This window comes from Bufo bufo, chromosome 9 (genome assembly GCF_905171765.1).
Source record: "Bufo bufo chromosome 9, aBufBuf1.1, whole genome shotgun sequence".
Taxonomy (NCBI): Eukaryota; Metazoa; Chordata; class Amphibia; order Anura; family Bufonidae; genus Bufo; species Bufo bufo.
The window spans coordinates 62,843,884-62,857,153 of record NC_053397.1 but is presented as its reverse complement, the minus strand read 5'-3'; the positions used below and the strand labels follow the sequence as shown (position 1 = coordinate 62,857,153).

General features: G+C 41.9%; 1 protein-coding gene across 1 annotated transcript in view; it reads left to right on the top strand.

The window, feature by feature from the left end:
• LOC120978989 (calcium-activated chloride channel regulator 1-like) overlaps window positions 1–13,270 on the top strand; it is a 77,140-nt gene that overhangs the window by 26,893 nt on the left and 36,977 nt on the right. Inside the window, exon 4 of the mRNA XM_040407474.1 lies at window positions 12,177–12,285. Coding sequence (XP_040263408.1) covers window positions 12,177–12,285 — 109 coding nt within the window. The remainder of the gene's footprint in view (window positions 1–12,176; window positions 12,286–13,270) is intronic.

Below are 13,270 nucleotides of genomic sequence, written 5' to 3'. Positions count from 1 at the left end.
AGAGATTTATCCTGATTTCGCCAGAGAAACTCAGATGAAATGAAGAGAGTTCCGAGAGGTTAAGAAAAGACTCATAAGTGCCAAGATTAAATATTCCATGATACATCCCGCTAAAATGAGAGTGATTTATCAAGAGAGAGTTTTGTTTTTTACAAAATCAGAAGAGTTGTTGAAATGGCTCGATGAGAGGGGAATAGGTACTTGACTTAACTGTATCATTCATGGTTACATAAGGAGGGGGGAGGCAGGTGGGAAGGGCAGATAGTGGAAGGTTTTTAAGGTTGTATCTCCTTGCGGACCAAGTAGGGATTGGGGGGTGGAGGGGGGATCAATTTTGTATTGTCTCGAGGGCTATGGAAACGAATAACACCCAGGGAATGTCTCCCGGAGGTAGTGCCTTAGTGTATCTTGTTTCGGGAGAATGACTCAATAAATCCTGGTTTGGAATGTTAGGGGCTTAGCAGATAGAACTAAAAGAATAATCGTTTCTGATTTAATTAATATTCATCTCCCTGCGATAGTAGGATTAATAGAAACGCATTTAACATTGGAAAAACTGGCATGTATGAAAAAAAAAGGGCACAGTATGAGTATAATTCCTGTTTATCATCTTTCTCTTGTGGGGTGAGTGTTTACATACACAGAAGGGTGGAGTATGAGCCTATTGAACAAAAAATTGATAGGGAAGGAAGGTTTGTCTTTCTCCATTGTCGGTGGAATGGAGTTGTTTGCGTGTTGGCTTTCGTGAACATCCCTCCATCACTCTCCTTCATGGTCAAATAGCCCTTACTTTCAAAGTTTTCCCAATTTTTCGGCTGACTGACTGACCTTCATTTCTTAAAGTAATGATGGCCACTTGTTTTTCTTTACTTAGCTGCTTTTTCTTGCCATAATACAAATTCTAACAGTCTATTCAGTAGGACTATCAGCTGTGTATCCACCTGACTTCTCCTCAACGCAACTGATGGTCCCAATTCCATTTATAAGGCAAGAAATCCCACTTATTAAACCTGACAAGGCACACCTGTGAAGTGAAAATTATTTCAGGGGACTACCTCTTGAAGCTCATCAAGAGAATGCCAAGAGTGTGCAAAGCAGTAATCAAAGCAAAAGGTGGCTACTTTGAAGAACCTAGAATATGACATATTTTCAGTTGTTTCACACTTGTTTGTTATGTATATAATTCCACATGTGTTAATTCATAGCTTTGATGCCTTCAGTGTGAATCTACAATTTTCATAGTCATGAAAATAAAGAAAACTCTTTGAATGAGAAGGTGTGTCCAAACTTTTGGTCTGTACTGTAGGTGCGGATCTGTCTGTGCAGATACCAGACGGATCCGCACCTAACGCAGGTGTGAAATGAAGGATCATGAAAAAATATGTAGTGAAATTAAAGAATTTTGGCTTATGAATTTTAGCTCTACTCATGTACATTATGTTTGGGACGCCCTAAAAGCATTTACTCTTGGAATTTTTTTAGCCAAATTAAATAAATTAAAGCTAATTTCACAGAAAATGAGATACAACTTAAACAGAGGGTTAGATCCTTACAGTCCGAGATTAGTAATAATCAAAATTCAGAAGTACAATGTCGTCTTAGGAAATAAGGGAATATAAATTATACCTCCAAGACAAATCCCAACAGCTGGCTTTTTTTGCAGGTCAGAAACAATATTGTGAAGCAGGTAAGCCAGGTCGCTTCCTTGCTACTATAATCCAAAATCAAAAGGTCTCTAACAAAATTAAATCTATTAGATAAGAAATGGTTGCCTGTCTTCTGATAGTGAGGAGATTAAGCAGGAATTTACTGTCTATTTCTCCTCATTATATAGGTCTGAGACGGAAAGGGAGGAAAGAGATCTTTATACATTTCTTGATAATATCACCCTGCCAGCTCTATCAGAAGGGGACAGGGCCTCACAAAACCTTCCGATTCAATTAGACGAACTAAAGGAGGCTTTGAGTTTTATCAGTGGCAATTCTTCCCCGGGCTTGGACAGACTTCCTTTTGAGCTATATAGGAGATATGGTGAGGTATTGCCTCCCTATCTATTGCAGGTATTAGATTTATCTTGGGAAGAGGGTAGGCTCCCTCCCTATCCGAGGCAATTATAACACTTGTATTAAAGAAGAGCAAGGATGAACAGGAGATCGTATCGTCCTATTTCATTACTTAATACTGCTTATTAAATATGTGCCAGAGTCCTGGCCAATAGACTAAAGAGGATAATTGGTAAAATCATACATCCAGATCAAACTGGGTTCATCCCTAAGCGGCTTGCCCAATCCAACATTCGTAGAGCAATAATAAATGTTCATGTGGGGGATGGGGAGGACCGCTCCATCCTGTCATTAGATGCATCCAAGGCGTTTGACAGGGTGGAGTGGAAATTCCTATGGCAGACTATGGGGAAAATGAATATGGGCTTTAATTTTATCAGGTGGGTAAAGTTATTATATAACCAACCCACCACAAGAATAAATATTAATGGAACATGTTCGGATGCCTTTATTTTATATCGATTAACAAGACAGGGCTGCCCTCTATCCCCCCTCCTATTTGCTATTTTTTTGGAACCCCTTGCTTGCAGAATTAGATCGGATTAGAGGGTGCGGGGATTTGGGGGGAGGGGTGTTCATGATAAAATAAGCCTCTATGCAGACGACGTCCTTATTTTTCTACAAGATGGTTAAAATGGTTTAGCATTACCTTATGTAATGAAATTAATAAATTAATTTGGGGCAGTATGGGGTTATGAGGTGAATTGGTAGAAATATGTTTAACTCCCCTTTAACCGCCCCCCCCCCCCCCCATATTATAGATGCCGAGGTTAGGATTCTTACTCCAACAGACTCCCTGGATAATTTGGGCATTAGGATTAGTCCCTCGGTTTAGGATTATTATAGGTTAAATATTTCACCACTTACGGCCCTTGACGCGGTGAGTGGCTTACTATGCTTTGGCCAAAATATAAACCAATGTCTCATCCAGCATGGAGGGCAGAGTGCTGGATGTAGTGTGCGATCACATTTGCATTTTCCGTTTGTATATGTATTTCGCCATAGTGATGTGCACCTGCAGCAGGTTGTGCTGACCCAACCCCTTATTTTTTTCTTTGTAGTATATATTGGAGGCGTGGCGATCTCCTTGGAGTCATTGCACACCTGACCAGTTAATCTGTCCTTGAGGCTGGTTTTAAAGTCAGTATAAAACTGAGTCTGCTTGTATAGAACCTACCATTAGCCATCTGGCTCCAGGAGAAGTATATGGTAGGTTCAGCATGCATGTTGGTACTTGCATCCCTGGATCCGATGAAAGCTGTAATGGCACCGGACGGGGTTACAAGCAAAGTGTACTTGGCTTGCATGCTGACCTGCATTCCCTGGATTTTATGTGGCTGTCATGGCCCATGAACAGGTAGGAACAAGAGTTAGGGACCACTCATGAGACAGCCTTGACGCGGTGAGTGGCTTACTATGCTTTGGCCAAAATATAAACCAATGTCTCATCCAGCATGGAGGGCAGAGTGCTGGATGTAGTGTGCGATCACATTTGCATTTTCCGTTTGTATATGTATTTCGCCATAGTGATGTGCACCTGCAGCAGGTTGTGCTGACCCAACCCCTTATTTTTTTCTTTGTAGTATATATTGGAGGCGTGGCGATCTCCTTGGAGTCATTGCACACCTGACCAGTTAATCTGTCCTTGAGGCTGGTTTTAAAGTCAGTATAAAACTGAGTCTGCTTGTATAGAACCTACCATTAGCCATCTGGCTCCAGGAGAAGTATATGGTAGGTTCAGCATGCATGTTGGTACTTGCATCCCTGGATCCGATGAAAGCTGTAATGGCACCGGACGGGGTTACAAGCAAAGTGTACTTGGCTTGCATGCTGACCTGCATTCCCTGGATTTTATGTGGCTGTCATGGCCCATGAACAGGTAGGAACAAGAGTTAGGGACCACTCATGAGACAGCCTTGACGCGGTGAGTGGCTTACTATGCTTTGGCCAAAATATAAACCAATGTCTCATCCAGCATGGAGGGCAGAGTGCTGGATGTAGTGTGCGATCACATTTGCATTTTCCGTTTGTATATGTATTTCGCCATAGTGATGTGCACCTGCAGCAGGTTGTGCTGACCCAACCCCTTATTTTTTTCTTTGTAGTATATATTGGAGGCGTGGCGATCTCCTTGGAGTCATTGCACACCTGACCAGTTAATCTGTCCTTGAGGCTGGTTTTAAAGTCAGTATAAAACTGAGTCTGCTTGTATAGAACCTACCATTAGCCATCTGGCTCCAGGAGAAGTATATGGTAGGTTCAGCATGCATGTTGGTACTTGCATCCCTGGATCCGATGAAAGCTGTAATGGCACCGGACGGGGTTACAAGCAAAGTGTACTTGGCTTGCATGCTGACCTGCATTCCCTGGATTTTATGTGGCTGTCATGGCCCATGAACAGGTAGGAACAAGAGTTAGGGACCACTCATGAGACAGCCTTGACGCGGTGAGTGGCTTACTATGCTTTGGCCAAAATATAAACCAATGTCTCATCCAGCATAGAGGGCAGAGTGCTGGATGTAGTGTGCGATCACATTTGCATTTTCCGTTTGTATATGTATTTCGCCATAGTGATGTGCACCTGCAGCAGGTTGTGCTGACCCAACCCCTTATTTTTTTCTTTGTAGTATATATTGGAGGCGTGGCGATCTCCTTGGAGTCATTGCACACCTGACCAGTTAATCTGTCCTTGAGGCTGGTTTTAAAGTCAGTATAAAACTGAGTCTGCTTGTATAGAACCTACCATTAGCCATCTGGCTCCAGGAGAAGTATATGGTAGGTTCAGCATGCATGTTGGTACTTGCATCCCTGGATCCGATGAAAGCTGTAATGGCACCGGACGGGGTTACAAGCAAAGTGTACTTGGCTTGCATGCTGACCTGCATTCCCTGGATTTTATGTGGCTGTCATGGCCCATGAACAGGTAGGAACAAGAGTTAGGGACCACTCATGAGACAGCCTTGACGCGGTGAGTGGCTTACTATGCTTTGGCCAAAATATAAACCAATGTCTCATCCAGCATGGAGGGCAGAGTGCTGGATGTAGTGTGCGATCACATTTGCATTTTCCGTTTGTATATGTATTTCGCCATAGTGATGTGCACCTGCAGCAGGTTGTGCTGACCCAACCCCTTATTTTTTTCTTTGTAGTATATATTGGAGGCGTGGCGATCTCCTTGGAGTCATTGCACACCTGACCAGTTAATCTGTCCTTGAGGCTGGTTTTAAAGTCAGTATAAAACTGAGTCTGCTTGTATAGAACCTACCATTAGCCATCTGGCTCCAGGAGAAGTATATGGTAGGTTCAGCATGCATGTTGGTACTTGCATCCCTGGATCCGATGAAAGCTGTAATGGCACCGGACGGGGTTACAAGCAAAGTGTACTTGGCTTGCATGCTGACCTGCATTCCCTGGATTTTATGTGGCTGTCATGGCCCATGAACAGGTAGGAACAAGAGTTAGGGACCACTCATGAGACAGCCTTGACGCGGTGAGTGGCTTACTATGCTTTGGCCAAAATATAAACCAATGTCTCATCCAGCATGGAGGGCAGAGTGCTGGATGTAGTGTGCGATCACATTTGCATTTTCCGTTTGTATATGTATTTCGCCATAGTGATGTGCACCTGCAGCAGGTTGTGCTGACCCAACCCCTTATTTTTTTCTTTGTAGTATATATTGGAGGCGTGGCGATCTCCTTGGAGTCATTGCACACCTGACCAGTTAATCTGTCCTTGAGGCTGGTTTTAAAGTCAGTATAAAACTGAGTCTGCTTGTATAGAACCTACCATTAGCCATCTGGCTCCAGGAGAAGTATATGGTAGGTTCAGCATGCATGTTGGTACTTGCATCCCTGGATCCGATGAAAGCTGTAATGGCACCGGACGGGGTTACAAGCAAAGTGTACTTGGCTTGCATGCTGACCTGCATTCCCTGGATTTTATGTGGCTGTCATGGCCCATGAACAGGTAGGAACAAGAGTTAGGGACCACTCATGAGACAGCCTTGACGCGGTGAGTGGCTTACTATGCTTTGGCCAAAATATAAACCAATGTCTCATCCAGCATGGAGGGCAGAGTGCTGGATGTAGTGTGCGATCACATTTGCATTTTCCGTTTGTATATGTATTTCGCCATAGTGATGTGCACCTGCAGCAGGTTGTGCTGACCCAACCCCTTATTTTTTTCTTTGTAGTATATATTGGAGGCGTGGCGATCTCCTTGGAGTCATTGCACACCTGACCAGTTAATCTGTCCTTGAGGCTGGTTTTAAAGTCAGTATAAAACTGAGTCTGCTTGTATAGAACCTACCATTAGCCATCTGGCTCCAGGAGAAGTATATGGTAGGTTCAGCATGCATGTTGGTACTTGCATCCCTGGATCCGATGAAAGCTGTAATGGCACCGGACGGGGTTACAAGCAAAGTGTACTTGGCTTGCATGCTGACCTGCATTCCCTGGATTTTATGTGGCTGTCATGGCCCATGAACAGGTAGGAACAAGAGTTAGGGACCACTCATGAGACAGCCTTGACGCGGTGAGTGGCTTACTATGCTTTGGCCAAAATATAAACCAATGTCTCATCCAGCATAGAGGGCAGAGTGCTGGATGTAGTGTGCGATCACATTTGCATTTTCCGTTTGTATATGTATTTCGCCATAGTGATGTGCACCTGCAGCAGGTTGTGCTGACCCAACCCCTTATTTTTTTCTTTGTAGTATATATTGGAGGCGTGGCGATCTCCTTGGAGTCATTGCACACCTGACCAGTTAATCTGTCCTTGAGGCTGGTTTTAAAGTCAGTATAAAACTGAGTCTGCTTGTATAGAACCTACCATTAGCCATCTGGCTCCAGGAGAAGTATATGGTAGGTTCAGCATGCATGTTGGTACTTGCATCCCTGGATCCGATGAAAGCTGTAATGGCACCGGACGGGGTTACAAGCAAAGTGTACTTGGCTTGCATGCTGACCTGCATTCCCTGGATTTTATGTGGCTGTCATGGCCCATGAACAGGTAGGAACAAGAGTTAGGGACCACTCATGAGACAGCCTTGACGCGGTGAGTGGCTTACTATGCTTTGGCCAAAATATAAACCAATGTCTCATCCAGCATGGAGGGCAGAGTGCTGGATGTAGTGTGCGATCACATTTGCATTTTCCAAATTAAAGATAAAGTCTGAGTTTGGCAAAAATTCACTCTTTGTCAATCAGATAAAATTGCCTTGATTAAAATGATTCTTACTGCCTGCTCTGTTTGGATAGAGGACTCCTTTTTCAGACTTTGGAAAGTCTCCGCAATGACCTGATATGGGGAAGGAAGAGAGTCCGGATTAAACAAAAATATTTATGGCTCTCAGAGGAAGACGGGGGCTTATCTCTCCCCTATCTCCAAGGATATTATCTTGCCGCCCAGATTTAGTGGTGTATGGGCGACACAGATAATATAATATATCATATCCTCAGTAGAGAATTTGCAGGTCCTCAACGAGCCATATTTAGTATTTTGGAATCAGGTTTTATGGGAACACGAGGGAAAAAATGTCCCATGAGCAATGCAATTAACTTAGTATGGAAAAAAGTTAAACTGATATTAAGGATCACATACACTTTAACTTTTTCTCCCCTTTGGCATAACGCCAATCTCAGGGAATTTACGTTAATTGAAGATTATAGGTATTGGGTAAATTTGGGTATCACAAGGGTTTCACAAATAGTCTCCTCTGGAGACATAAGAAGGATGGAGGATTTGTGTGGCGAAAATATACACGGGACACTAGTTTATTTTAGATATGCTCAGTTAAAACATGCGTTTTTGTCTACTCAGAATAAAAGTTATTTTGTTGTGAATACAAATGAGTTCACTGACTTTTGTTATAATTTTAAAGCGAATAAAGCCTCTATTGCACAGATTTATAAGAAGATTAAAAAAGGCTTAAAGGGAACCTGTCATGTGGATATTTGATTATAATCTAACTAATTATATACAATCATTAACTACTAAAAAGTGCCTTAGATGTATTCACTTACTGGTGTGACAGATGGTTACCTCATAATATACACACAAACATGCCACATGCCGCAAGCTAATGAGCTGATTTGAGTCCAGCGTGATGTCATTGAGTCCAGCGTTAATTTAATTCACAGCTATAGCCACTCCCCTGCCCACCTGCTGCTGATTCATATGGAAAAAAACTGTCAATCTGCAGCCAGTAGGCGGGGAGAGTCAGGACCTCATGAATATTCATGACTCATCATTATGAGCTGGAGCTTTTCAACACAAGATGTTGGCAGATTGACTGGGTCAATTAAAGAAAGTGACCCAGCATTTTGCTAAGAGAATCAGTCACTTATTTATGTTGCTCTTAGTTAGGACACCATAAAACTGGTGACAGGTTCCCTTTAAGTAATGTAATTAAGTTTAAAAGTGAGTTAAAATGGGGTCAAGATTTGGGTATAAATAATTCACTAAATTGGAAGGTTATATACAAGAATGTAAAAATGGCTTCCCTATCTAGCAACCATAGGCTAATTCAGTTTAACATTCTCCACTGTCTGTATTATACCCTGGCTATTCTCGAATATACAAAAACTCGGACTATAGGTGCTGGAAGTGCAAAAAGGAATAAGCAGATTTCCTTCATATGATTTGGCTATGTCCACCAATACAGCTCTTCTGGGGTAGAGTCTTTGAGGCACTAGTTAGCAGGACCGCCATAAAACCCTCCTTTGACGCTCAATTGGCCATATTGGGCCTTTTTTCTCCTCCCCAAGAAATGTCTGGGAGTGTAGAAATCTTCTGGCTTAAGACTTTATTATTAGCCAGAGTAATAATAGTAAGAAAATGGGGATCAAGTACATAACCAGAACTGGAGGAGTGGCTAAACTTAACAAGGAAGGTCAAGAATTATGAGAGACTTGCTATTCAGAGCCCCTGGCAGAAAATAAAGTGCAGAAAAACGTGGGTATACTGGTCTTAATCTGTACCCTGCCGTCCTCTGGCCATGCATAATATTCCAAACCGGGGACACATAAAATAGAGCATGTATAATTGTTTTTTCCAAAGGGGATTTGTTCCGTTCCATAGCCCTAGAGACAATGAGACAAAGGGATAATGAGGGAGGAGGGGGGGATTTCCGGCGGGACAGGGGGGACCTTTCATTATTTTGTTTTATTATAAGAATTTTGGACAGAGTCAGAGAATCCTGATTTCTTATGATGTTATTGTCGCATATCATACTTGTTCAATTGCATAATTTGTTTATTGTAATTTAGTCAACCATGACTTCGCTGTCCAATCTTTTTTTATTGTATTTCTATAATGAATATAAATTTTAAAAACAAATCTTAAAAAAACTAAAAAAATAACTATATAAATTTCCCTGTCGCGTATGCAGTGCAGGTGTACTTCATGCAATAAATGGGTATATGACGTGCACCTAACTAACAGACGAATTAACTATTATATTTGTGTGTCAGGGGTACAAAGTACAATGGTGGATTGCACCCACAAAAAAAAAAAATCGCTGTAGGTCACTCACAGAATTAACAGCCAGATTTATGATTAGCTTTCTGTGTCAGGGGTACAAAGATGGTGTATTGCACCCACAAAAAAAATCGCACTAACACTGTCCCTCACTTCAGCTGCCTGCTTTCTGTCCCTTCACTACTGAGAGCTGATGGGTGGTGCTACACGTGATCCAGCTTATATAGAGTCTGGGTCACATGATGCACCTGCCAATCACAGCCATGCCATTAGTAGGCATGGCTGTGATGGCTTCTAAGGACACACAGCTTAAAAGCTTGTTGATTGGCTGCCCTGCAGCCTTTCAACAAGCTTTATTAAATGCCTGAACACTGAATTCGAACCCAAACTTTACCGGCAAAGTTCGGGTTCGGGTCCGGGTACCAAAAATCGTAAAGTTCGGTACGGACCCGAACGTTACAATTTGGGTTCGCTCAACATTAGTGATAAGATATATTACCATTTTTTTAATGATCGCCAGGGGCGTAGCTATCGGGGAAGCAGGGGACCCTGATCCAAAAGTGGCCCATCCAGGAGGAGGAGGACTAAAAGATTTTGTCAGGGCCCCCTCAACAATATTACACAATGAAATGATATACAGTGACAGTATAGACAGTGTAGGAAACGGATGGAACAGCTGCCGGGCCTGGTCTGAGAGAGTGATCTTTACTAGCCACAGAAATGGGGGCGGCATGAAAGGAAGCGGTTGTGAATTTTTTTTTGAATGGGGCCCCCCCCAGTAATTTTTTCACAACCGCTTCCTTTCATGCCTCCCCCATTCCTGTGGCAGCCACTTCTAGCTATGCCACTGATTGATCGCTTGTATTATTGATTTATGCAAAGTTGTGCTAGAAGTTAGTGACCATTTAACTACCGATGTAGTAGAGTTAACACTCATGCTTTCTGAGATTTCTGAGATGTTTTAGCTAAACTAAGCAAACACCTTCAATTGCTTTTCAATGGCTTTTGTTTCAAGATAACACTATGATTTAAGAGATTTGAGTTAAGAGTTTGAGTGCTAACCCTGCTACATCTGTAGTTATCACTAAAAGAAATTAAGAAATGCTCTTATTGTTGTCTTTGATATAGGCACCAACTTTAGACATTTTCAAGCAGCTTACATAGGTTTTAGACTCATTAACCACTCCAGCCAACAAAGACAATGGATGACTTGTTTTTTATTGTGGCAGAATTTGTATTTTCCAGTGGCATTTTTTATGACGTAAACACGCTTTTTTTTATAACATTCACCTTGCAGAATAAATTGCATGTTACCTTCATTCTGGGATTTGATATGATTCCTGCAAAATCAAATGTATATAACGTTTTACTGCTTTTACATAATAGATATGCAATAAAAGAGGAAGAAGTCTCCAAGCTCCTCTGTTATTCTCACCCTACCACCCTACTACTTGTTGATTCTTCTTGATCTCTCTGCGGTGTTTGGCGGTGTAGATCACCAAGTTATACCACATTTGCTCCATTCTATTGGACTTAAACTGGTTTTCTGGAAATGACAGTATTAGCAATTAACTTATGGTTCCTAGCATGGTTCATCTAAAGAAAAATTCATACCTGCTCCCAGCTGCTCCAGTCATGCACCCTGGCTCCCATTCTGCCATCTTCCATTTCCTGGCATGCTTAATTATGGCCAGGTATGGACATAATCACATGCACCGCTGCAGTCCATCACTGGTTTCAGTGGTGACATGTCCCCATGTGGCATGTGACCTAGTGGTGATGTGCCACTTGAGGGCATGTCACTGCCAAAGCCAGTCATTGGCTTCAGCAGTGTACATAACCCAATCAATACCTTGCCAGAAGTAAACAAGTCGGGGCATGGAAGATGGCAGAACAGAACCATACATTTTTATTTTGCTAGTGACAGAGTTGCATGGGGACTTGTTTTTTGTGGGAGGATCTGTCCTTGTTACTGGTAATATTTTGTGGTACACATGAATTTTTGATAACTTTTTTTTTTCTGTTTAATGGGAGGATTCTGTGCCCCCACAATCACCAAGCAGTAAATGTGTGCCATTTTTACAGAGACTATTTTCCACTGAGAACTTTCATGTACGGATGTATCCTTTCTTGAAATTCCTAGACAAGACAAGGAGCTAAACGTGTTCTGATATATGTGTAACCAGATGACCACCTATTCAAAACAACATTGACTTTGAGATACTGTATTGTGTCACAAGAATATCTATTCTAGGGCTGTGAAGCCACCCAGTGGTTGTTATGAGTGTATCCCTATTAACGGTTTTGGTAGCGCGTCATGAAATTATGTCAAATTAGTTTCATGAGAAACTAGAGTATTTAACCAAAAGAGATAAGGCAGGAATGTAGACATCTTACATCAAATGTAGGGAATGGGTAAATGTATGATTATCAGATACATAACATTTTAATGCTACTAGAAACTAATATACATGAGAAATCATATAACTAAACCATTTCATTATAAATGAGGGCTAGTGTTAAAACTTATGCAACCTGATTCAAGAAGTTTAAAAGAATAATCCTTATACTGTAAATTCACAGGTGTGTCATGCTGTAACTATAATGAAAGATTTTTTAAATCTAACTTTCAGGTAAAGTATTTGTCCATGAATGGGCTCATCTCCGTTGGGGTGTTTTTGATGAGTACAACTTAGATACACCTTACTATGCTGCAACAAATGGTGAAGTGGAAGCTACGAGGTGAGTTAGTTAAATTAATATATTGCCTAAGGTGGAAAATGTGTATTTTACAGGGTAATGGCCTGACTTAAAGGGGTTTTCCGAGATTTTGATACCGATGACCTATCCTCAGGATAGGTTATCAGTATCTGATCGGTGGGGGTCTGACACCCGGGACCCCTGCCGATTAGCTGTTTGAGAAGGCCCCTACCTATCAGGATAGGTCATCTGTTTCAAAATCTCAGAAAACCCCTTTAAAAATGAGTGAAACAGTTCGTACTGAATCAGGTTTGGCACGAACGCTGCAATTTTTCAGATGACAGACAAACTTGAACTTTTTCAGGCTCTTTTCAGACAAATCCAGTAAAATGTTGCATAGCACCATTTTACTGCTCATGTCACTGGGAAAAAAAGCACTAGGGAAGAAGAAGAAGGGTGCTCACATGACCCTGAGAGGAAGTTGGAGGGAGGGCTTGCCCTGATTTGCTCCCAGGCTGACAGCTTGGATGAGAAAATCAGTGAATCAGCAGGCAGGGAGGTGCCCTAGCAGAATGAGCAAAACGTAAATTTGTGCTGGGCTGTGAATGAGGGTGGTTGGGTCTTACAGTGTCTGCCAGAAAAATGATCTTAATTCTTAAGGAATCAGAGAAAGTGAAAAAACAACTAAGCTTGTTGTATTCTACTGCCAGGGACATTGAAGAGCGAGGCTAGAATTACAAAGAAGAAGAATTGTGTGTGTAGAATAGGGACAGGCAGGGAAAGCTGTCAGCCAGGGGGCGAGGAGTGAGGAGCTGAGCCTGGCTTTGCCTCCTAGCACAAATGCAGCAGCTGCAAATCTCAAAAGCAGCTACCTTACATTACTTTCATTTTTTCCCCATGTTAATAGAAATCCTTTTTTTTTGGGGGGGGGGAGGGGGGTAAGTGGAATAAGCACAAAACTGTATAACAAATGTTCTACCATTAATCTATTCTATAGCACATAGAATACTATCGTGAACTTCCTGTC